The 20,989-nt window shown below is 36.3% G+C and overlaps 17 protein-coding genes across 17 annotated transcripts; 7 read left to right on the top strand and 10 right to left on the bottom strand. All coding sequences in view use genetic code 6, as the record gives it.

The window, feature by feature from the left end:
• Window positions 1-61: 61 nt before the first annotated feature.
• Window positions 62-3,196, top strand: SS50377_26446 (FACT complex subunit spt16; the record flags this gene model as incomplete). The annotated part of the gene is made up of 1 exon (XM_067910253.1): window positions 62-3,196. The coding sequence occupies one exon, from the start codon at window positions 62-64 to the stop codon at window positions 3,194-3,196; it is 3,135 nt and encodes a 1,044-aa protein (XP_067763009.1).
• Window positions 3,197-3,205: 9 nt separating this feature from the next.
• On the bottom strand, window positions 3,206-3,706 carry SS50377_26447 (uncharacterized protein; the record flags this gene model as incomplete). The annotated part of the gene is made up of 1 exon (XM_067910254.1): window positions 3,206-3,706. One exon carries the CDS (start codon window positions 3,704-3,706, stop codon window positions 3,206-3,208), a length of 501 nt encoding a protein of 166 aa, XP_067763010.1.
• Window positions 3,707-3,823: 117 nt separating this feature from the next.
• SS50377_26448 (Asparaginyl-tRNA synthetase) lies at window positions 3,824-5,350 on the bottom strand (the record flags this gene model as incomplete). Its single annotated transcript, XM_067910255.1, has 1 exon — window positions 3,824-5,350. One exon carries the CDS (start codon window positions 5,348-5,350, stop codon window positions 3,824-3,826), a length of 1,527 nt encoding a protein of 508 aa, XP_067763011.1.
• Window positions 5,351-5,661: 311 nt separating this feature from the next.
• Window positions 5,662-5,895, bottom strand: SS50377_26449 (uncharacterized protein; the record flags this gene model as incomplete). Its single annotated transcript, XM_067910256.1, has 1 exon — window positions 5,662-5,895. One exon carries the CDS (start codon window positions 5,893-5,895, stop codon window positions 5,662-5,664), a length of 234 nt encoding a protein of 77 aa, XP_067763012.1.
• Window positions 5,896-5,955: 60 nt separating this feature from the next.
• On the top strand, window positions 5,956-6,696 carry SS50377_26450 (uncharacterized protein; the record flags this gene model as incomplete). The annotated part of the gene is made up of 1 exon (XM_067910257.1): window positions 5,956-6,696. The coding sequence occupies one exon, from the start codon at window positions 5,956-5,958 to the stop codon at window positions 6,694-6,696; it is 741 nt and encodes a 246-aa protein (XP_067763013.1).
• A 13-nt stretch (window positions 6,697-6,709) lies between these two features.
• Window positions 6,710-7,606, bottom strand: SS50377_26451 (Seven transmembrane protein 1; the record flags this gene model as incomplete). The annotated part of the gene is made up of 1 exon (XM_067910258.1): window positions 6,710-7,606. One exon carries the CDS (start codon window positions 7,604-7,606, stop codon window positions 6,710-6,712), a length of 897 nt encoding a protein of 298 aa, XP_067763014.1.
• An 862-nt stretch (window positions 7,607-8,468) lies between these two features.
• On the top strand, window positions 8,469-8,900 carry SS50377_26452 (uncharacterized protein; the record flags this gene model as incomplete). The annotated part of the gene is made up of 1 exon (XM_067910259.1): window positions 8,469-8,900. The coding sequence occupies one exon, from the start codon at window positions 8,469-8,471 to the stop codon at window positions 8,898-8,900; it is 432 nt and encodes a 143-aa protein (XP_067763015.1).
• A 9-nt stretch (window positions 8,901-8,909) lies between these two features.
• Window positions 8,910-9,308, bottom strand: SS50377_26453 (uncharacterized protein; the record flags this gene model as incomplete). The annotated part of the gene is made up of 1 exon (XM_067910260.1): window positions 8,910-9,308. The coding sequence occupies one exon, from the start codon at window positions 9,306-9,308 to the stop codon at window positions 8,910-8,912; it is 399 nt and encodes a 132-aa protein (XP_067763016.1).
• A 452-nt stretch (window positions 9,309-9,760) lies between these two features.
• SS50377_26454 (Cysteine-rich membrane protein 2) lies at window positions 9,761-10,351 on the top strand (the record flags this gene model as incomplete). Its single annotated transcript, XM_067910261.1, has 1 exon — window positions 9,761-10,351. One exon carries the CDS (start codon window positions 9,761-9,763, stop codon window positions 10,349-10,351), a length of 591 nt encoding a protein of 196 aa, XP_067763017.1.
• A 10-nt stretch (window positions 10,352-10,361) lies between these two features.
• On the bottom strand, window positions 10,362-10,934 carry SS50377_26455 (Nucleoside/nucleotide kinase; the record flags this gene model as incomplete). Its single annotated transcript, XM_067910262.1, has 1 exon — window positions 10,362-10,934. The coding sequence occupies one exon, from the start codon at window positions 10,932-10,934 to the stop codon at window positions 10,362-10,364; it is 573 nt and encodes a 190-aa protein (XP_067763018.1).
• A 291-nt stretch (window positions 10,935-11,225) lies between these two features.
• Window positions 11,226-12,713, bottom strand: SS50377_26456 (uncharacterized protein; the record flags this gene model as incomplete). The annotated part of the gene is made up of 1 exon (XM_067910263.1): window positions 11,226-12,713. The coding sequence occupies one exon, from the start codon at window positions 12,711-12,713 to the stop codon at window positions 11,226-11,228; it is 1,488 nt and encodes a 495-aa protein (XP_067763019.1).
• An 858-nt stretch (window positions 12,714-13,571) lies between these two features.
• On the top strand, window positions 13,572-14,534 carry SS50377_26457 (uncharacterized protein; the record flags this gene model as incomplete). Its single annotated transcript, XM_067910264.1, has 1 exon — window positions 13,572-14,534. One exon carries the CDS (start codon window positions 13,572-13,574, stop codon window positions 14,532-14,534), a length of 963 nt encoding a protein of 320 aa, XP_067763020.1.
• Window positions 14,535-14,957: 423 nt separating this feature from the next.
• Window positions 14,958-16,442, top strand: SS50377_26458 (uncharacterized protein; the record flags this gene model as incomplete). The annotated part of the gene is made up of 1 exon (XM_067910265.1): window positions 14,958-16,442. One exon carries the CDS (start codon window positions 14,958-14,960, stop codon window positions 16,440-16,442), a length of 1,485 nt encoding a protein of 494 aa, XP_067763021.1.
• Window positions 16,443-16,802: 360 nt separating this feature from the next.
• SS50377_26459 (uncharacterized protein) lies at window positions 16,803-17,234 on the bottom strand (the record flags this gene model as incomplete). The annotated part of the gene is made up of 1 exon (XM_067910266.1): window positions 16,803-17,234. One exon carries the CDS (start codon window positions 17,232-17,234, stop codon window positions 16,803-16,805), a length of 432 nt encoding a protein of 143 aa, XP_067763022.1.
• A 364-nt stretch (window positions 17,235-17,598) lies between these two features.
• SS50377_26460 (WD40 repeat protein) lies at window positions 17,599-19,323 on the bottom strand (the record flags this gene model as incomplete). The annotated part of the gene is made up of 1 exon (XM_067910267.1): window positions 17,599-19,323. The coding sequence occupies one exon, from the start codon at window positions 19,321-19,323 to the stop codon at window positions 17,599-17,601; it is 1,725 nt and encodes a 574-aa protein (XP_067763023.1).
• Window positions 19,324-19,398: 75 nt separating this feature from the next.
• On the bottom strand, window positions 19,399-20,025 carry SS50377_26461 (uncharacterized protein; the record flags this gene model as incomplete). The annotated part of the gene is made up of 1 exon (XM_067910268.1): window positions 19,399-20,025. The coding sequence occupies one exon, from the start codon at window positions 20,023-20,025 to the stop codon at window positions 19,399-19,401; it is 627 nt and encodes a 208-aa protein (XP_067763024.1).
• A 113-nt stretch (window positions 20,026-20,138) lies between these two features.
• On the top strand, window positions 20,139-20,909 carry SS50377_26462 (uncharacterized protein; the record flags this gene model as incomplete). Its single annotated transcript, XM_067910269.1, has 1 exon — window positions 20,139-20,909. The coding sequence occupies one exon, from the start codon at window positions 20,139-20,141 to the stop codon at window positions 20,907-20,909; it is 771 nt and encodes a 256-aa protein (XP_067763025.1).
• Between the last annotated feature and the right edge of the window lie 80 nt (window positions 20,910-20,989).

Consider the following 20,989-nt stretch of genomic DNA (forward strand, 5'->3'; position numbering starts at 1 on the left):
ATTTCATATAGTAGTATAATATTATTATTGCTTACAAGAAATCTTCCATTTCTTTTATTACATGTCCTTCCCCTAATCTTTGTAAGCTATATTACCCATTAAGGAAGATGCGATGTTCATCTTCTAAACAAGAGAATTCAATCAGTAAAATCCGAATTCGCTCACATCCATTATCTTTAGACTCCTATTCTAGGATGATATTAAAGGTGTATTGCTTGTCATTTACAAGACTTCTGACATAGATATCCTTTGTATTTCTGATGCATCCTTCACCAAATTAGCACAATTTTAGTCCCCATAAATTAGAGTAATAAAAGTAGAGAAGGGCGGTGATATCCCCAAAGGCCTAACTGATGTCATCGAAAAGATGAAAACACTACAAATGGTATCCTATGCGGATGATGTGACCTCAAATTTAACACAAAAACTCATCGATAACTTAAAATCAAACGCCGTAACGATAAGCAAACTATCACTTCCAGAAAGATTTTACCACCTCCAACCGTCAGATTTCCCACAAATAAAAACTGCAGTGGCTGCCGCGCAAACTTCATTCACAGCAGCCATTGAAGCACTTACCAAACGTGCTCCAAAGCTTATAGTCGATAAAATCTTCGCCGGTTACGAAACCATCGAGAAATCTAACTAATTCTCGATCTTCACACCCTAGCAAACCAAATTATCTATTACGCAAACCCTCTAGGAAGGCGCACTGGCGAAGGGCCTCGCCGCGTTGCGAGCTGGGTTCTCTTGTGCCTCGGAAATGAAGGAGAGCAAATTCCAGGCGGTCCAAATTTCTTGCAGCTCAACGCTACCATTCCAAGTTACCCTTGGCCGCATGGCGATCGTCTGCCCTGAAGCGCTCAAAAAAGACGTCTAAATCGCGCTGGACAAGCTCGTGGAGCTGCATGAATTGAGCATCAAAGCGGTCCTTCCGGATATGACAAGCGACCAGCTAAATGCAGCTTTTGGCAAGCTCAGAACAGCTTCAGAGCTCAAAATAAGCGAGAAACTGTCGATTTCGGCCGTCTGCGGAGCCAGCCAGGCCGGAATTTCGCTGAAGTCCGACATGCCGAATTTGCACTGCCCAATGAGCGCCAAAAGCGGCGATTCAGCGTTCGTCACTGACGCAAATACGCCGTTTTTAATCCGCACGACCGCGCTGATCGAAGTGGCTGGAAACGCGTTTTACGCGACTTTTGCGGACACGATTATGCCGATGGAGGCCGAATCGGTAAGCCAGAAGTCGCTCACGAGCCCGTTTCACACGCGTGCGAGCGTGAACGAGGTTTTGCGCGACTATTATATCATTAGAGAGGTGATTTCGGAGCAGCCAAAAACAGCACCAAAACCCTCAAAATATCCCGTAAACACCCCTTTGAAGCAGAAAACGCTCGACGATTCGGACGATTCGGACTCGAATTCGGCCCAGGACGTGCTGGCGAAGCGGCGCGAGGCGCAGGCGAGGCGCCGCATGCTGAACGAGCGCCACGAGGAGCTCAGAACACTCCTGAAGGAGGACATGCAGCGGCGGCTGCAGACGCAGAAATTGATCTGCGACGCCGAAAACGCGCAAATCATCGAAATTGCGTACAAAGAAATCACAGATTTGCCGCACGCGCTCGAATTCACCAAAAATTCGGTCGTTCCGGGCGAGAAAATGTTCTTTTTCATCAACGGGCGCCCTGTCTGCTTTTTGAGTTCACTCCTGCACTCCGTGACCGTCTCTGGGGACGACAAAAAGCAGATTAGGATCAAGTTTATCGCGCCTGGTCAGATCGTCGGAAAGCGCGAAATGCACCCGCAATTGGAGAGTTACAGCGAGTACTCGTTTTTGAAAGAGATCGTTTTGGAGACTTCGAACTTTTCGGTCGTTGGGAAGATCACTGACCGCTTCGAGAAAATCCGGCAAAATGCCGACAAATCGCGTCGTTCTGATGCCACTGATATTTATCAGTTTGCAGAGTTCGACGTCGATTATTTGACGCCTAACATTTTGCGTGACTTTTTGACCTCTTTGGAGCCAATAAAGAGCACGAAATCGCTGTTTTAGATCGGATCTAATACAATCGGTTAGACGCTTGAAATGCGGCCTAAAATGAAGTCTGCTAACGGCGGATAAGGCAGGAAGGATCAGGGTGATTTGTCGATTTTAGAAAATGGCATAAAATACAGATATGCGGCTGCTGGCTAGGCTGCTGTGGAGATTTTCTTCTGTTTCCGAGGAATTCGCAAGATTTTCTACGAGAAATTCAGAGATAATTAGCATTTTTGTGTGGTCAGTATTTTGCTGTACAAAGGCGTCAGAATCGAGGAGATTATTGTAGATTAGGGAATGCTGAAATACATCGTTTAAGATCCCAATATGTACGAAAGGTTCACGTTCATATGCTCTATGGAAACATAAATGCAGCTTGGGTAAGGCAGAGATAGAGAAGAGGCAGAATAAGAGAACCAAACTAGGTAGATGATGAGGCGCGCGAATTCGCGTTTTGAAGAGTTTTTTGATAAGCTTAATTAGTAAGTAAACGAATATTGTCAGCTAATCACCGCTGAAGAAAGGGCCAAGAATCCTACTTTTATCAACCCAATCGGTATGATAAGCTAAGTATCTAGAAGGACCAAAATGCTCAAATTTACTGGTTCGGTTGAAATGAAAGGGTAGCAGTAAGTGTTCTCTTATGATCCGAATTTCCTAGGTGTTTTTAATGGTAAAGTATAGAAAACAATCGATATGAGCGATATTCAGATTGTTGTATTCGAAAATATCAGCTATTCGACCCATAATGCGTTTTAAATTGCCTTTGTGTACAAGGATATACGTGTTGAACCCTATATTATAAGATAAATTTAATTCCATTTTGTTACGGATCTCCAAGACTATTTCACTGAAAACAAAGTCTACTGGGCTGAGTTGAACGATTCATGTGTCTGGGCCGAAATGAGGAAGCGATTCAACGCATCCAGGGAAGAATATGAGCAGTTTGTTATAGATGGTGGCTGGGTATACGAATTCGGTCTAAACTCGGACAACGAGGGTGTAGAAGCTGATGAGGAAGACGAAGACGCATACACCGCAAGCGTAGATGCGGATCCCGATGATGACGAGGAGGCACCAAGCGAGTATGCCAGCGAGAGCGTGAAAGAGAGCGATGGATCTGAGTCCGTTTACGACTGGAGCAGGAGCGAGGACTGACGTAATACTTCACTTTTGGTAGTTGTAGTCGAACAGGTTGTTATTTTTTTTCCAAAATTCCCTATTCTTCTGCACCGCCCGCTTGTCAACAACCCTTTTACTGATCTCATCAAGTTCCTAGTCTAACCTTGTTCGCGGCATATATTTGTTGTACTACATCCATTCATTCTGGGCCTTGTACCGCGGTAGGTCGAACCCTACTGCCTGAATTGCGTCGTCTGTGACTTTTTAAAAGTCGATTTCTGAATAGCATCGCTATTAGTTAACTACCTTTACTGGAACATGGTTATATTTTATTTATTTTGAAGGCTTTTCACTGAAAAGTGGAATTAATTACGTAGTTTCGTAAAGGCTACATAACTATGGCTTTAGATTGGTTGAAGTAGGAGCAATGTACATATCAGATTTAAGAAGCTTCTAGTTAAATTTGGTATGCAGTTTTATTTCTGATAGTGAAGTTTATGACTTCGAAAGAGACATCGGTTTCTTGATAGTCTTTCCAAGAATCATTCTTAAAAATATATATCATATTATTATACACGACTCTTAGATATTATGAAACCACATAAATTATTACAGTTGATAATTAATTATATATTATTAAACAAATAAATGAGAATCAGTACATCATGGCATTAACATACCATAAGTTCTAGGATAGAGAACGGAATCTCTGATGTTATAGATGCCTAATACCCAGCAGACGAATCTATCTAATCCAAGCCCACAACCGCCGTGGGGATGAGCACCATACTTTCTTACGTCTGTATACCAATAATAATCGTCAACTGAAATACCTTCTTTTTCATATGCCTTCAAAGTGGTCTCAATATCAGGGATTCTCATGCTCCCACCGACGATTTCTCCTACAGTTGGAACGAGTAAATCGACTGAATCTGTCAGTAACTAGTTCTCCTTACATTTTGGCATATAAAAAGCCTTGATTTGAGCAGGGAACTTGGTCAAGAAGACTGGTTCGTTAATTTCGTCAATCATCTTTCTTTCTTAGGTTTCAGCGATATCGTCACCAAACTTGAATGCTTCTCCCGCATCGTTCAAAATATTTCTCTCGTTCAACCAAACGATAGCTTCCTCGTACGACATGCGCTTGAATGGTTATTTAAGCATTTATAATGGCTCAGGGTTGACAACTTTGAGCAATTCACCGTGTCTAGTAAGCATGTTGTTGACCACAAAGCAAACCATGTCCTCAATGTTCTGAAGAAGATCGTCGAAAGTGATGAACGCGTGCTCGGTCTCTAAATGCGTAAATTCGGCTAAATGGCGCCTCGTGTTGGCCTTTTCTGCACGATATGAAGGAGCGATGCAGTAAACATCACCAACGGCGTGAATAACTGACTCCAAATAGAGCTGAGACGACTGGGTCATGTAAGCCGTATCTCCGTAATAATCGAGTTTAAAGAGGCTGCTACCACCCTCACAAGCCGTGTTGACGATTGTTGGAGGGTTAACTTCCGTCCAATCTTTCGATGTGAAGTGCTCCCTGAAAAGTTGTAAAATGTGATTTCTGAGCTTTATTGTCGCACTGCCCTTCTCGAAACGGTGGTAAATGTGCCTGTTCTTTCCACGAATTTCGAGGCCGGAATTCGCCTGCAGAAGGTTCTCAAAATCGCCTTCTGAGGTGCCTATAATTTCGATGTAATCGGCGCTGAGCTCGAAGCCGCCTATGGCCTTCTCCTCGCTTTTCAGCTCCCCTTTCACGAGGATTGCGGTCTCGCGGACGAGCTTCTGGCCGATTTTCGCGCAGTCGCCGTGCAAGACAACCTGGCAGTAGCCGTGACCGTCACGAAGTGTCACGAAAACGAGTTTCGACGACTGGATTCTGACGCGGTGGCACCATCCCTGCAGGAGAGCGCGCGAAGTTGGGACAAGAGCGTTGAGCTTGAGGCAGGTCGCGGCAGGGAGGGATACGTCCTCAGTGAGTGTGAATATCGCGTCCTGCGTTTTTCTGGCCGATTCGTCGTTAGCGAGCTTCTCGGCGGTAAATTACTTTTTGTACTTGATATCGACGCCCTTGGCGAGCGTTTTTGCTTTGTTCTTGGATATCGGCTCTCCGGACTCCTCTGTCATTGTTTTGATAGCCTCCAGTTCGGCAGCAATCTCGGTAGCGTATTGCTCGGTGTATGTGGACATTTATAAGGAACGGTGATTTAAGAGAAGTGGTGGGATAAGTTGATATTATACTGAAATAAAGTAAATCTTTAATAATTCTTTACAAATATAACAATTTACTGTATAATACTTAGGTGCAGTAGATATTGTGTATTTAAAATTATGTAATTAATAAGTAATATAAAGTTAAATATAAAAATCTTAGGGAGATATTTAGGGAAGATATATAGTGGCGAAAATCCAATTATAGATATAGATAAGAAAAATAACGAGTTTCTAAAAAAATTATTTTAAGTAAAAACATTAATTGTATCCATATTTATAAATTTTTATCATTAATTCACGTCAGAATTTGATTAAACACGTTCTTGCTTAGTATTTCTAATAGATGTTTTTTCTTGAATATATTACGCTTTACTATTTGACTGAAGTAGAGAATCAATAATTTCATCATCATAGTTATAATTAATTTTTACTGTTTCTGTTATATTGAAAGAGTAATTCAACCCTTATGATTCTTCAATGACTTCCGGTACCAGATGAATGTTAATTTATTATTCTTACATTATGTAAATCATTAATAAACTGATATAATAATAATATTTATTCCTTTCTAATTTATCTGAATGTCACTTCCACCTGGATTTGTCTTAGAATAGAAAACTTTTGAGCTTTCATTCACTTAACCGAGTTAGATATCAAGACAGTATATTAATTAATTTACTGATCATATACATACAGCTCCTAGCCCTATTTCGACTAATCAATAGAATTATATCAAAGCTACAGCAATTTCCAGAATCAACAAAGTAAACTAACAGAAAGATATAATATTACCCTATTTACTATCATTCCCTGTCAGTTCTGATCTGATCCCTTCAGCATATGCACTAAGCTTTGATAACTTTGCCATGATTGTCTCTTCCAAGGTGGAGAAAGAACTTTAAAGAGTTACAAGACTCTCAAGATCCGCCAAGGGTATATAAATTTTAACAAATTTACTTCAATCTGACACCTAGTTAAAACCAGAGTGTATACAGTATTTGCTGCATTTGGACCCTATGTTTGGCTTGCTTAATAGTCTCAAAGACTACATTATTAAGAACAATATATTCAACTTAGTAAAATCTGACATTATCAACTCAGAATGCATTGCCTTCCTGCCAATATTTCTTGCCAGCATCACTATCGACGAGATAATAGACCTATGTAAACTTCCAGCAAAGCCTATTACTTTCTGGATATATATGAGAAATATCGTAAAAGATATGGACTAGGATCAAAAAGATGATTTATCAATGGCCTCCCTGGACTTCGATGGTAAAGGAGAAGAATTTAACAAATTTGTTATGGAAATTGTAGAGTGAAAGTAAGGTTCAATCATTCATCTGCACCATCCTCTAGTGCATTCTCATGTACAGGAGATTCAACACTTTCAGGTTTTTTATAAACCTTCGTGTAGTAATAAAACTAACATAATATTACAACGTCAAGTGAAACTGGAACAAATGCTGCCAGGAAATACGGAATTTGGTCATATGATGAGGAAATGTTGGCTGAATCAAAAATATAAATGCTTGCCGTTGAAAGGCAAAGCTAAGAGAGCTATGTAACATTAGCCGCTATAGTGATACAGAACATAACGACAGAGAGTCCTTCCACCGACTTTCTTTTATAATTCAAAGCTATCTAAAACGGCCTTGTCAGACAGTAAAATGGTACAGTGGCATAACCTAACACCAAGCCTATAATATTTCGAGTTTTCGATATTACGGGAGTGCTGCACTCGGTGAAAACCCCAGTTGTAGAGGTGAAAAGCTAACCTTATAGGACTCCGATGGTAATCAGAAGCGAGATAACATATGCGAAGATCATCCCATAAATGATACCTTCTTACAAGTTAACTTTTATTGACCGTGAGATAGGTGTTTTCTTAGAGTAGAAAATCTACTAAAATATCATAACAATATCCATTGATATCCAAATTGCTGCTAATATTCGTTAAGTAAATAGTAAATCAAGAACAAATACAGAAACTAAATTCAATGTATCTCCAGACACCAGAAAGAGTATAAAGCCCCATGACATACCACCTGATGACTTTATAAGATACTGCTCCCTAATTTGAGGGTAATTTGCGACAACCCAGCAAAATAGAGAAAGCCACCCAAAAATGAATTGGGCATAATCTAGATTGTTGTACTTGCAGTCGCCAAAAGCTGCATTAATGAAGGCATTTGCATCGTCTCCGTCATGTTTTGCGCATCGGCAGGGCATTATTAATAACTTATTGTACTGTAATTATATCGGCTGGAAATTAATTATTACTAGATTCGACTGATACGCTATTTAGATTTTTAAAACTAATGATTAGTCTATTTTTCAAATTTTACGGATAAATACACACTATAGTAATAAAACATAGTATACTTCAAATATATAGTCATATTTTATTGAACAAACTAGATAATATAATTATTATATAATTTACATATATGTTTAGCTAAAATTATTCGTAAGAAACACAAGATAAATTACTATTTACTAGTTATAGTGAATGTATTAACAAAAATAATTAAGGATCAACATATAATTTAGCACGAGTAAGTATTGCTACTTATTGAAAAAAATATATTGATTTCATATAATGTATATATATAATTAATCATACGATTTTCAATTAGAATTTAATGTATTCCATGGAAATTTAAAAAATAAGCAAGCATGGCTAAGAAACTTAAAATATATTTAATCGATTTTATTCTATAATCTCTGCATTACATAACTCTTTTTCAGTTCTATAAGAATAAACTCAAGCTATGAGGACACTAAGTCCTTTTATACTTTATGGTCATATTTATTAGAAAATATTAAACTTTTTAAATAAAACACATCTGAGTTTATACTTAGTTAAATTAATTCAGTTATAATCTGTGCACTAAATTTACAAATTAGTATACACCAACTTTAAAAATACACTAAATACTAAAAAATCTTATAATATATCTAGGTCTAAAATTATAATATTACACTATAATATTACAATTTCAAAATTATATTATTTGTTGTAAGAAATAATATTGGCATAAACTGTATCTTCGGCTATATAGAACCACTCTATGATTTAACGCCTTCTAATATGTCTGATGAGTACCTCGAGATGCTGAAGCCGGACCCCCACATGACGCCGGCGATCCAGGCCGAGATCGACACCTTCCCCAAGCTGTCCCGCGCGCAGTAGGTGAAGTTCTTCCAGGACAGATGCGGGGGCTGGGAAGACGAGACCACCTGGAACTTCTACTGGCAGTACATCCGCATCATCCAGGACTAGGACGACAACGACAAGATCATCTCCGAGATTTGCGGTGATTCGACCCACACCAAGGAGGAGATCGATGAGCTTGAGAAGCAGCTCACCGATGCGAAGCTGAAGTACGCCGGGCTGCAGAAGCAGAAGAGGGAGGCAGACAGCGTCGCAATGGGCAACATGCAGCGCGAGGCGGAGAAGCTCACCCAGGAGCGCCAGGACGCCGCCGCCCTCCAGCAGGAGCAGGACGAGCTGAACATGTGATTGGTTTGCTCACTCATTCAGTTCCTCTGCCGCCGCTGTATCGTCCTAAGCACGATCCTCTACTGCTTCCTATCCTATCTTCTTATTCTGGCGATCCTCTACCACACGCTGATGACGCTGCTTCGCATCCTCCAGCTCCTACTGGGCCTCACGTAGTTGAAGCTCCAGAGCAGGAATATCAGCATCAATCTCTTATGCTACTTTCTCTGTTCCGTCCCGATCCTCAATTGGTCGTAGTATGCGCCAGTAGAAGTTCCAAATAGCCACCTGGTGCATTTTTGGTAGCCACTAATTGCGCCAGGTTCGTTATTCCTCGGATGTAAGTGTTGGATAGAGTGCGATTGCATCATGCGTATCTTGCGGGGTATCTGGGTCTTTGATCAGGTACTGGACATACTGGTCTGACATTTGTGGAGGGGTGATTGGGAGTGGTAACGTATGGGGACCAGTGGAAGTTTCACAGTTAAACATAGTGCATCCAGTTAGTACTAACATTTGATGGCAAATTGGATTGTTATACTTAAATTGTTTACAAACATTACTAAGATGCTGTAAAAAATTATCATTATGGATGATATATCTTGTATAGTTTGATATAATTAGAAATACTATATATAATATCTTTATATGATCTCTATCAGTCTATATATGAGTTTAATTCTACTAGAAAAAAGAACTGATGTTTTCATAATATTCTACAATATTAAAAATACAATAGCTATATTGTATATTAAGACCATAACGTATTTATACTATATATATTCCGCTTTTATTAAGGGGTTTACCATCCGCCCTCCATATAACTAAAAATTAAATATATAATATATATTAAAAATTAAATTAGGTCTTCTCAGAAATTAATGTCAGATTCGTCCACTTCCTCGAAACCTCTTGCAAACGAAATTTAATCCTTTAATGAATTTATATAACGTTTTAAATATCCTATAATAGCTACAATTATAGCTATTATTCCATTTTTATTCGCTCTATCCCCTTGTCCTAACAACTTCAAAAAACACCAATTCACCTGCAAATTAAACGACTGTGAGTCAAAATGCAATGGTGGAGGATGTAGGTATGATCCTGTGAACCATAAATTTTCTTGCGTATGTAAAATTCATTTTGAAGGGTAATATTGTGAAAATTGTGAAGAAGGTTATTTATATCAAAGCGATACAAAAGATTGTGAGCTTAAATCTTGTGTAAATGGGAAATATTAAAATGGAAAGTGTATATGTAAAGATAATTATTCAGGTGATTATTGCGAAAATTGTAAAGGATAAATATATTAAAATAAGTGTATATTAAATATCGTTTGTAATGAAAAATAAAAACAGGTTTTTTCTGGGGGTTAGTTCAGCTGCTAGTGCAATAATGGATTCACTGGTAATAAATGCTAAAAATGTGAGAAAGGAAAAGTAGTTGTGGATAATATCTGTGTACAAAAGTGAACGATTTATCTCATTTTACCTGCTTAACATCTGCAATTACCGTGCTAAGGATAGACTTATACCCATCATTTGATGTATTATCAATATTAAAATCCCAGGTAAATGATTGATACCATTTGTAAGTTTTGTCCATCCAGTCACGTGAGTCCTCCGAGAAATTTCTTCTGAAAGGCTCTTTAGCGAGTCTATCCTGAATTCTGACCCATAGTATTTCAGAGTCGACACTAATGTTAACAGTTGTGATTTTGATACCAACCTTGCTCATTTCCTGTATTTATGAATATATTAACTGCTTAAATGCAGCCTATTCTGATTCAGTACATTTTGAGTAATACAAAGCGCAATATGGTGACCTATCCGCATAGATTGTTTTGCCTTTATGTTGTTCGTAGAGGCGAAGAAGCCTATTAAACCAGTTTGCTACCCAAATAAATTCCATTGTAAGAGACTAGGAATGAATAATATCATAGTGTGGCATATCAATAAACATTTCATCTAACACAATTTCTCCCTACTCTATTAAATGTTCACATATTGTTGATTTACCTACACCATGACAGCCCTCTAAACATATTACGTTCATTATAAGAGGAAAGTCGAACTTATTAATTAAAATTATTTATATTATAATATGATTTATAATATTTCTGTTATTATTTCCCGGTATAGTTTAAGGAAATTTTTAATTATTAATTAAAAGTAAATCTAATTATTATATTTGTTTTAGATAGAATTGATATAAAATAATTGGTATATTTATAATGTATATAATATTTATTACTGTTTAACAAATAATATATATTATACTTTTTATATTGTATTATTTTTCAATAAAGATAATAAATGTCATTAAACAAGATACAAATATTACTAATCAAGTTAGCCTCTTTCTATTTAACTTAGACCGCTTAATAAATAATATAGATCTTACAATACCATAAATTGCAAAACAAATACAACCAACTATTAGTGTTACTCCTATTGTAGAGATTATTGTCTCCATAGCATTAAAATTTACCCGCTACACATTATCAATAATGACTTCATATATTTCACCATCCATGCTCATTCTCATTATAAAATCTCTTTATCTAAAGAACTCAGAATCTGCTTCAAATATTATTTAAGCAGTGTTTTCTCCAAAAACTTTCAAAACTTTGCTTTCTTGAAGACTCATGCTCAATAAAACAAAAATAGCATTATGATGCTAACATTACCCATTACTAAAAAATGAAGCATTAATTTATTTATTAGATTGAACTACACCAGTTGCTCGCGTCCAACAAGTTTTAACTACTGTTGGTGTAAATTTATACAAAGACGCAATACTACCATCGACCTTGACTGAAAAGATGTCTAAATTCAAGTTATCATATTTTTAACTAAGAACAAGTTATTTGCAGATATCAATATCCTCAATATTTTAATCTTCACACCTTAACTAAATTAATCGATCTGGTTCAAGAGGATCATTATATATCATTTTAAAGGAATATGTTTTATGAGCTAGTTAAAAAGAAAATTTAAATAAAGTCTAAGCACCTTTAGACAAAAGATATGTCTCATATAAACTACTATTGTAACTAACATTTAAATAAAATTTAGAATTCCATAAACCAACGCCAACTGCAGTTAGAAAATTAGGGACCGTGCTTAGTAACATTTGACCTATTTCATGATTAAATTTTACTATAGTACCATTTTAATAACTAGAAAAAACAATTTAGCCGCTTAGAAACGGTATATCAATGGTAAATAAAGCGTTAATATTGATTTTTAATTATTAAAATTAGTCAGAATAATCAAAATCTAATAAATCCAGATCTGCTTGAACACCATTTATAGTAAACTATATTCTTTCAAGATAACTAGTCGTACCATGAGCTGGAAGCTACATCTAAGTGATACATAATCCTGTCGGCTATAATGATACTGCTACATGATTTCTAAATATTTGTGCTGTTGAATTTGGATAATAGCATTATTAAAGATTAGATTTTTAGATAAAAAAATTATCTATATATTGTGTAATTATTTCTCCGTATGTATAAATATCTAATTATGCAGTGTATATTTTTCCTATGATTACTCCAGTTGGAAGAGCATCATGAAATAAAATTACAGCTGTTTTTTCATAATCATAATCATCAATAGTGGTCATTATCAGTGGAATTTTATCACCGTTTGGACTATTTATAGTTAAGTTTGCTCTTACACCTAAAGGCAATGCTCTACAACGGATATTTTGAGTTGAAATCAAATATATTTAGATTTTGTTAGTATTAAGATCATATATTATTGATGTATTACTAGCATAACAATCATATATAAGAGTTTGAAAAATTTATAATGCTAGAAGCATTTTTAAACTAATTATTTTAATCCAACATATATTGCACTTTATTAATATAATACTATTATTATTATTATTATTTTAATATTCCATATAAATATCATTATGTAGACATAAAAAGGATATATAATGATATTTGTTATATTTTAGTAATTCTCATAATAATTTAGTTGATCTGAATAATATCTTTATTATATATAAATTATAGTATTCATAATATATATATTCAGAATTTTTGAATATCTGTTCATAGAAAGGGTAATAGCAATAGCGTTAATATCTTGCTAGAATATCTTAATATAAATATATATATAAAATAATTATTAAAATGTTTTGTATTCTAACATACATTATATACATTCTTTATGTATAAATCGCCGAATTTTAGCAATATGTAATTTACAAAAAGAAACAAATAATATATTTCATATAGATATTATGTATTCGTGTAATTTTAATCCGGATAATAAAATATATTAATTATCTTAGATGAAGGCAACTTGTAGTACTTAATAAACTCAATAAAATATTGAAATTACATCTTCAAAACTACACAGTAATAACTATTTGCTAATTATAACTAGTTATTAAATATGTGAAACAGCTAGCCTTGCTATGCTCCTTATCATCTTCGATTTAAATGATATCTTTTAGGAAATCTTTCATTACATAGCCGAATTTAGCCGCATCTAAATAACAATCAAGTTCCTTCTCAGAAAATTTAATTACGATAATTGGTTATTTCCATGTTTCTACTTTTTATAAACCCAAAACCTCTTAAATTTTATTAAGACCTATCCGTCAATCAAACTCAGATTTTAATATATTATTATATAATTATCTATACATACTCATAATTTTTTTAAAATGCCGCTGACGACCTAGTCAACCAAATCCGCAAACCTCATCAAACTAATGGAAAACTACCCCATTTCCTCCCCTTCTAGAATGAGTACACCAAATATGAACGTTATCCAATCCGATCTGCTTAGCGAAGACCTTCTACGAAAAATCGACGATCTGACCTCTAAATTTCACCGCGAGGACCCCACAAACACAGAATTCGACCTCCTAACGATCCAAAACAACAAATTCAGCGCCCTAGAGGCCCAATCTGAGCTTTTTCGCAAAAATAATTTTAACGCCCCACAGGTCCTAAAAGACTTCGGCGAGCACGTGCAGCGCCTCACGGACATCGCGCAGGCCTCCATCGACACGCTGGACCTCCAGTGCGCGCGCGAGCAGCACGAGCTGAAACTCGCTTACGACATGGACGTTTTCCGCCTCCAGAAGATCCTAAACGACGTCCAAAGCGAGAATTCGAAGGCGCAGCGCGCGCTCGCCCTCGCGAATTCGCCCAAAATTCGACTTTTCACTTCACTTTCCGCTCCCCAAAAAATCGATTTTTAGCTCAAAATCGACCGTTTCCAGCGCGATCTTTCGGGGCGAATTTCGGGCTTCGCGGCGGCGCTTTTCGAGCTCGAAAACGACCTCAAAATCCTCGATGCGACGCAGAAACAATTCCTCGAAATCAGCTGCCAGGTGTGCCAGAATGTGCTAAACAAGAGCCAGACGCCGCTCGTTTTGAGCTGCGGGCACGGGATTTGCAGCGGCTGCTTTTCGCACTTTTACCATGAACCACACGATTAGAAAGAATTCACAAATTAGGAGTGTAAAATTTGTGGAGTGGTGATATAAGGAGTGGTGGTCGATCGGGTGATGCTGAGCAGAATTTAGGAGGGGCAGCTGAAGATGGACGACATTATTGAGGATACTTTGGGGATGGTTTAGGAGGGGCAAATGCTGGTGGCGCAATATGGGGTCATTTGAGGATGTGCGGTGGGCGCGAAATTGAGATGAAATTGGAGTGTAAATGTAGTATTTGTATATAATAATCATAATTATTTGAGGAATTTAGTTTCTATCTTGGATTAGATAGTATGAAAAAAATTTGGCTAGGGGTAGTTCAGAGGCGTTGGAATGATTAATCGGAGACGATATTTGGAAGTTACAGGTGATGAAATTATGATTGTAATATAGCTAATAGAGGATTTTAGATGCAGCAGATTTGCTTAGTTTGTAATTTTCAGTTCCTGGTTTTCGCAGATAAGAAGTTTGTTCTAAAATATGCTGAAAATTCAGTTTTTTCTGTCTATAAGGTATTGGCATTTTATATAAATATTATCTTAATATCAGAAAAAAGTAACTATAGAATACAATTCTAATAAACTTAAATTTTTCCTCGTCTCAAGAATGCTCATAACAATGCTATCCTATCATTTACCTAATTGCTACAATTAGGCGACCGCCTAGTATAATCAAAATCTTAAGACAGTTCAGCTCAATCTATAGCCTTTACAAAATCCTGATTGTTTGTTTCTTGTAGATGAGGTCATATTTTAGCTTAATTTTCATGACAAATTTCGTTCTGTGAAGTTTATCAAGAGCCATTTTAATTTTACTAGTACCTAGATGATTGTTATGGAGAAGATTGATATTCTAAATGATGACAGTGATGGACTCACAATGCCTTTACATGCTACTCTTAATATTTCAAACTTAGCCTTTTGGACCGAAGTACGCGTTGCTTATGTTGGGAGATAAGCTGCATAAATGGATTAATGTTTTTATTAAGCTGGAAGTCAGTTTGAGATAAAAGAGGATCGGTTTGAATTCCGCCTAAATCTGTCAGATGCCTGTTATACTGAAATATTTACAGAATCTAAATAATTCTAGTATTAATTGAACTAGAAAGCAGCAACAGTGAAAATCATCCGGTTTATTGATGACCCAGATAATTTCAATTGCTAGATGGACTAAGTCTAACGAGTATATTTTTGCACTCAGTTAGGAGATTTCTCAGACGACTTAACCATTCCTTTCACTTAAGCTTCTGTAAAATTCTTTATCAACTATCTTGGTATATTATACACAACAGAAATATAATTTAATGAAGTCGTTGTTGGTCATATCAAAACTTTATTCAGCTCCATAAACCCTTCTTTCTATCGAGATATGATGTAAGTATCATTTACATATTCATAGAATGCATTATAAAATTGGAAAATGCTCACATAAGCTTCTGATTTATTTATTTCTAGGTTAAATATTTTAGGCCCCAATTTTACATAATCTTTCTAAATAGAGAGTCCATAATTTGATGAAACAATTCTTATATTAACAGAAAAATGCAAAGACTAAATTTGTCTAGATAGTATGGTTTATATAAATGAAAATATGGCATAATTCTAATTTTATTTTGATATTTCCGCATATTCCGGAGATAAAATAGACGGAACTTCAGGGCAGATATTTACTGCTAGTGCTGCATGTGTAAATCGAGTACTAACGAAGACTTATTCCTCCACTAAAGTATGTTTCTTAGTAATAAAGTCTGACTTTTTTACTACAAATTCGAACTGTTTTCTCTTTGCTGATGGGGAACCAACAAATATTACAGCAGTTTCACTTGACACAACTACACTGCATGTAGGGAAGTTTTGTAAGACTTAGCAGGTTAACTTTAGCTTTGCAAACCCTACTATTTGTTTTGACTGCCTCGACTGCATAATAGAGATTACGGATTTTGCATAAAGCAGAATGTCTGCCTTTATATATACATTAGAATAATATCAGTTTCACTGGCATGGGGACATAAATTTAGAAAGCTAATATTGCTCCTATGATGGCTGCTACTTTCACAATAGGATGCATTTTTGTATTTTATTACCTCATTGACACAATTACTAAAGTAATTAGTTTTGTTCAAATGTGGAAAAAGTATAGGAAGGCTAGATGAAATATTAAAGGCACTAAGTTTTTTCTATATGATTTATGAGCAGCTAATGATATACAAGATCTGTGATTCAACTTTTTTAATATATTAATATGTTATTATTCCCAAAATATTTGAATCTATCAGATTTAGTATGTATCATCTTAGTAATATAAACTATTCTAATAAATTATATTGCATTAGTTATACCTAAAATTATAGAATTGAAATCATGTTTATGCTTATAAGACTACCCAGTAGGTCAGAAAAATCAATCAATACACTTAAAGGATACAAATAAATTGAATGAGTGAGCAAACCAATCACATGTTCAGCTCGTCCTGCTCCTGCTGGAGGGCGGCGGCGTCCTGGCGCTCCTGGGTGAGCTTCTCCGCCTCGCGCTGCATGTTGCCCATTGCGACGCTGTCTGCCTCCCTCTTCTGCTTCTGCAGCCCGGCGTACTTCAGCTTCGCATCGGTGAGCTGCTTCTCGAGCTCATCGATCTCCTCCTTGGTGTGGGTCGAATCACCGCAAATCTCGGAGATGATCTTGTCGTTGTCGTCCTAGTCCTGGATGATGCGGATGTACTGCCAGTAGAAGTTCCAGGTGGTCTCGTCTTCCCAGCCCCCGCATCTGTCCTGGAAGAACTTCACCTACTGCGCGCGGGACAGCTTGGGGAAGGTGTCGATCTCGGCCTGGATCGCCGGCGTCATGTGGGGGTCCGGCTTCAGCATTTCGAGGTAGTCGTCAGACATTTAAAGAGTGAAAAACTAGACTATGCATTATCAGTATTATAACCAAATAATATTGAATATTTATATTCATGATATATTACATAGACTAGAAATATTCATGTAATAATTTATTATTTTAGTACAAAAAGACGATTTGATTATTTTTCCATAAGTATAATTGAGATAATTTACTGCTGATTTACATAGAAATTATAGAATTTATTTGTCAAAAGATAAGTAAGTTGCGTGATAAATCTTTAACTTAGGCCTTAGAAATAATAATTTGCCCAATAATGTAAACGAATGAGCAACATATTCAAGCTAAGCTAATATCAAATTATAAGTGAATGTAATAACTACGATAAAACAGATAAATAAACAAATATCACCCTCCAAGCTTACCAATACTACCGTCTGTACATCCAAATAGGAATGAGTTGCCCGATACCTAAAAGTCTAGGCTTTCACAACTTATTCCAGCACATTTATCCACCATCTTCAAGCTATCGCCGATATAACTGTAAATTCCCTTTTTGCCACCAAATACAGCCATATCTGGTCCTGCTGCCACACAATTTAGCGAATCGCTTAGTTTTCCTGTAAAAAGCTTTTTCTACATTCTGATATCCTATACTAATACATTGCCATCGAAATCACAACCATACACATTCGTTCCACTAGGGTCAAATACACATTTGCAAGCATTCTACATAGGGTATGTGTGAATCTCATTTCCAAGTCTGGGATCATATACTCTGATAAATTTATCCGCACCACCAGTACAGATAAGATTTCCAAAAGGTTAGAAATGACAAAAAGTAGCCTACTTCTGACTGTTTCTTAGTGCAATAAAGGGTTCAATATTATTGGTGTATTCATTTACTTCAAATTTTGCTATTATCTTTCCACAGTCTACATCAAATATTCTAACAGATTTATCTGCACCAGCTGATGCTAAAACACGACCTTCCACGTTCCAATCAAGCCACCATGCCTAGGCAGCTATTTTTTCAAAAGAAGCTATTTCTTTTTAATTTAAAATATTAAACAACTTGACTGTACCGTCACCTGCTGCAGATGCTAAAATTGATTGGAATTATGAATTTGGATTAAATTTTGCACAAGTAATGAAAGACGAATGAGGCGATCCTTGGAGTAGCAATTAGTTATTGCTAGAAGATAAGACTTTGAACGAGCCATCAGAAGAAGCTGTCAAAAATACTGGTCTATTTCTATGGATATTCACCGAAGACACAACATTTTCATGCACTTTTTGAGGAGAATTTATCATGTTCAACTTGTTGAATTTACGTGTAATATTCATATTTTCTGGATTTTCCACTGCCAAATATGGATTTGTCGATTCTAGCAAACTCTGAGCTTTAAAGTATGTCTTTGCCAGCTGCTTTTCGGTGCTTTCAGCTTTCTAAATTGGAGCCAATTTTGCAGTGCGTTTAGTGTAGGTGATTTCCTCCTCCTTAGGAGCAGTCTGCATTTGTAATTTCTTCAAATCGTTCTGGGCCTTGTCCTTTGCAATATCACTCAATTGCTTTTACCGCAACAGTTTATCGTAACGCGCATTTAGCTCCATAATAAGTGGCTGATACAGCTAGCAGTGCTCCCGCAGCCTCCTCAAATCGTTAACCAGGACCTGCTTTTCCTGGACGACCTAACGATGCTTTGTCTTGTGGTAGTCACGCTAGGACCTCAGCTTCGCGAACTGGTCTTTGGCCTTCTGAGCTGCATCGACGATCTTCTCGTTCTGTAGTTGCAGCTGATCGAATTTGAATTTGAGAGCGACATTTTCAGCTAAAATAGCATTCTGGGAGCTGTTCAAAATATGGTTCTGATCGTTGTTTGAGAGTTCCAGGTACTCGGATTGAAAGGATGAGAGCGTCCTGACAAGGTTTAACTGCGCCAGCGTGTTCTTCAAGAAGTCCTCGATCGTTGTATTGTTTTACGATGGTGGGGGAGGCGGGGGAGGCGTTTAAACGTTTTCTGGAACCAGAGTCTGCAGAGTGAGTTCTGGGTCAGATTCTGAGTGTTCTGACAGTTCGGGTACAGCGTACTCCTTGGTCATAATGGATACTATGTCCTGTGGAATTTCCATTTTGCGGTAAAAGTGGAGTGGAATAAAATTATTTTATATAATATATAATAATACGTAAAAATAAAATTTATTAGTTCACAAATCCTTTAAATTGATATCTTATGAATCGACTAGTTTGACCGAATCGTACATCTTGACTTATGCTTAGAAATCAGTAAACTGGGTTTTCGATTTTTCAACCTTTTCGGCTATTCTTTGCTTCTTTTAACTGACTAAAAGATCCATATCTGTTAATACGTCGCGGAAGTCCTTTATTTCAGAACCATCGAGCATTTTTTTACTTTTTTCGTAAACTTTTAAGTATTCACTGTTTTTCTCAATTTATGCTTTTTAGGTGTATGCCAAACCCGATCTGAAAGCTCCTTATAGTGCATTATCGAGTTGGAGGTCAACCTATTATTATTGTTCACTTAAAAGTAATAACTCATCATCTAGATTCGAAAGCTTTTTTGACGCTTCTAAGTTATTAATTTAGAAATCTGGTTCATTAATAGGCAGAGCTTTGAATAAAGATGCTGGAATTTAGTATAATGGATCATGTGTAGGGAGTAGTTAATTGTTTATATCCAAATCTAAAGGAATCTATGCTTCTAAAGCAGCTATTTCGCCTCTTATTTAGATTAATCTGACTGAGTTGGTAAGTTTTCTGACTGATGACTGCATGGATACATATCCAGTTGATGAATCTGAGGATTCCGACATTATTGTTTTAAAGCGGAATAAACTATGATACAATATATCAATTAAAACACAGATATTTCTGGTATATATATAATATTATATAATAATTATGAGTAAATTTTTCGCTTTACCAAATGGCTACAAAATAATTAATATGTCTTCTTAGCAATAACGTACTGCAAGGTATATAATATATTGAACTTGCTAAAATTTATGACCAATCTATAGGAACGTTGCTCAATATTACTCATTCTGCTTAGTAGTAAATATTTTCATCTTCTTTATTTAAATACTACAGCAAGTATTAACAATTTTTCCGTTCTGAACTTTAAATAATTGCAAAGGATGCTTTGAAGAAGTAAAAAGTGGCGTCAAAGGTTAAAAACATTAATATTTTAGAGGCTGCATTTTTGGCTATAAACGAAGGTGCTACAGTTGTTTAAAATAAATTTTAGATGAATGAGGCCAGATAACTTAACATGGAGATGGTCTATTCTGAGGAATAATTTGATGAACTTGTTAACAATATCTTAAATGAGCGCGTATCACACTAACTCTATCACCTTAGTAAGATTAAACAATTTGACTACTACAACTTATCATTAGCAACTGAGGTAATAGAAAAAATACAGCTTGAGATCTAATCTCCATTTGCTGACATGGAAGCGTTTAGAACTGCTTTAGATAAGAGAATTTTAAGTGAAATGAAGCCTTAAATATCGCTTATCTATAAAGGTTATAAAGAAATGAGAGCAGATAACAAGTTTGACTACACCATGCTCCTGACCTGCTGCTTTTCAGCGTACGTGCTTCATATGTGCGGTTACTGCTTCGACGAAGCCGAAAAAGGATACAAGATCATCGTTAGCAAGAACGGAGCTGTTGTATACGAGCTCGCTGAATGATTAAGATTATTTGGCCATTCTACCTCCCCGCGAAACTTGATTTTCGAAAGAAAATACACCTGCCAGAAAAATTAAATTAT

This window comes from Spironucleus salmonicida, chromosome 6, assembly GCF_000497125.1.
Source record: "Spironucleus salmonicida strain ATCC 50377 chromosome 6, whole genome shotgun sequence".
NCBI lineage: Eukaryota > Fornicata > Diplomonadida > Hexamitidae > Spironucleus > Spironucleus salmonicida.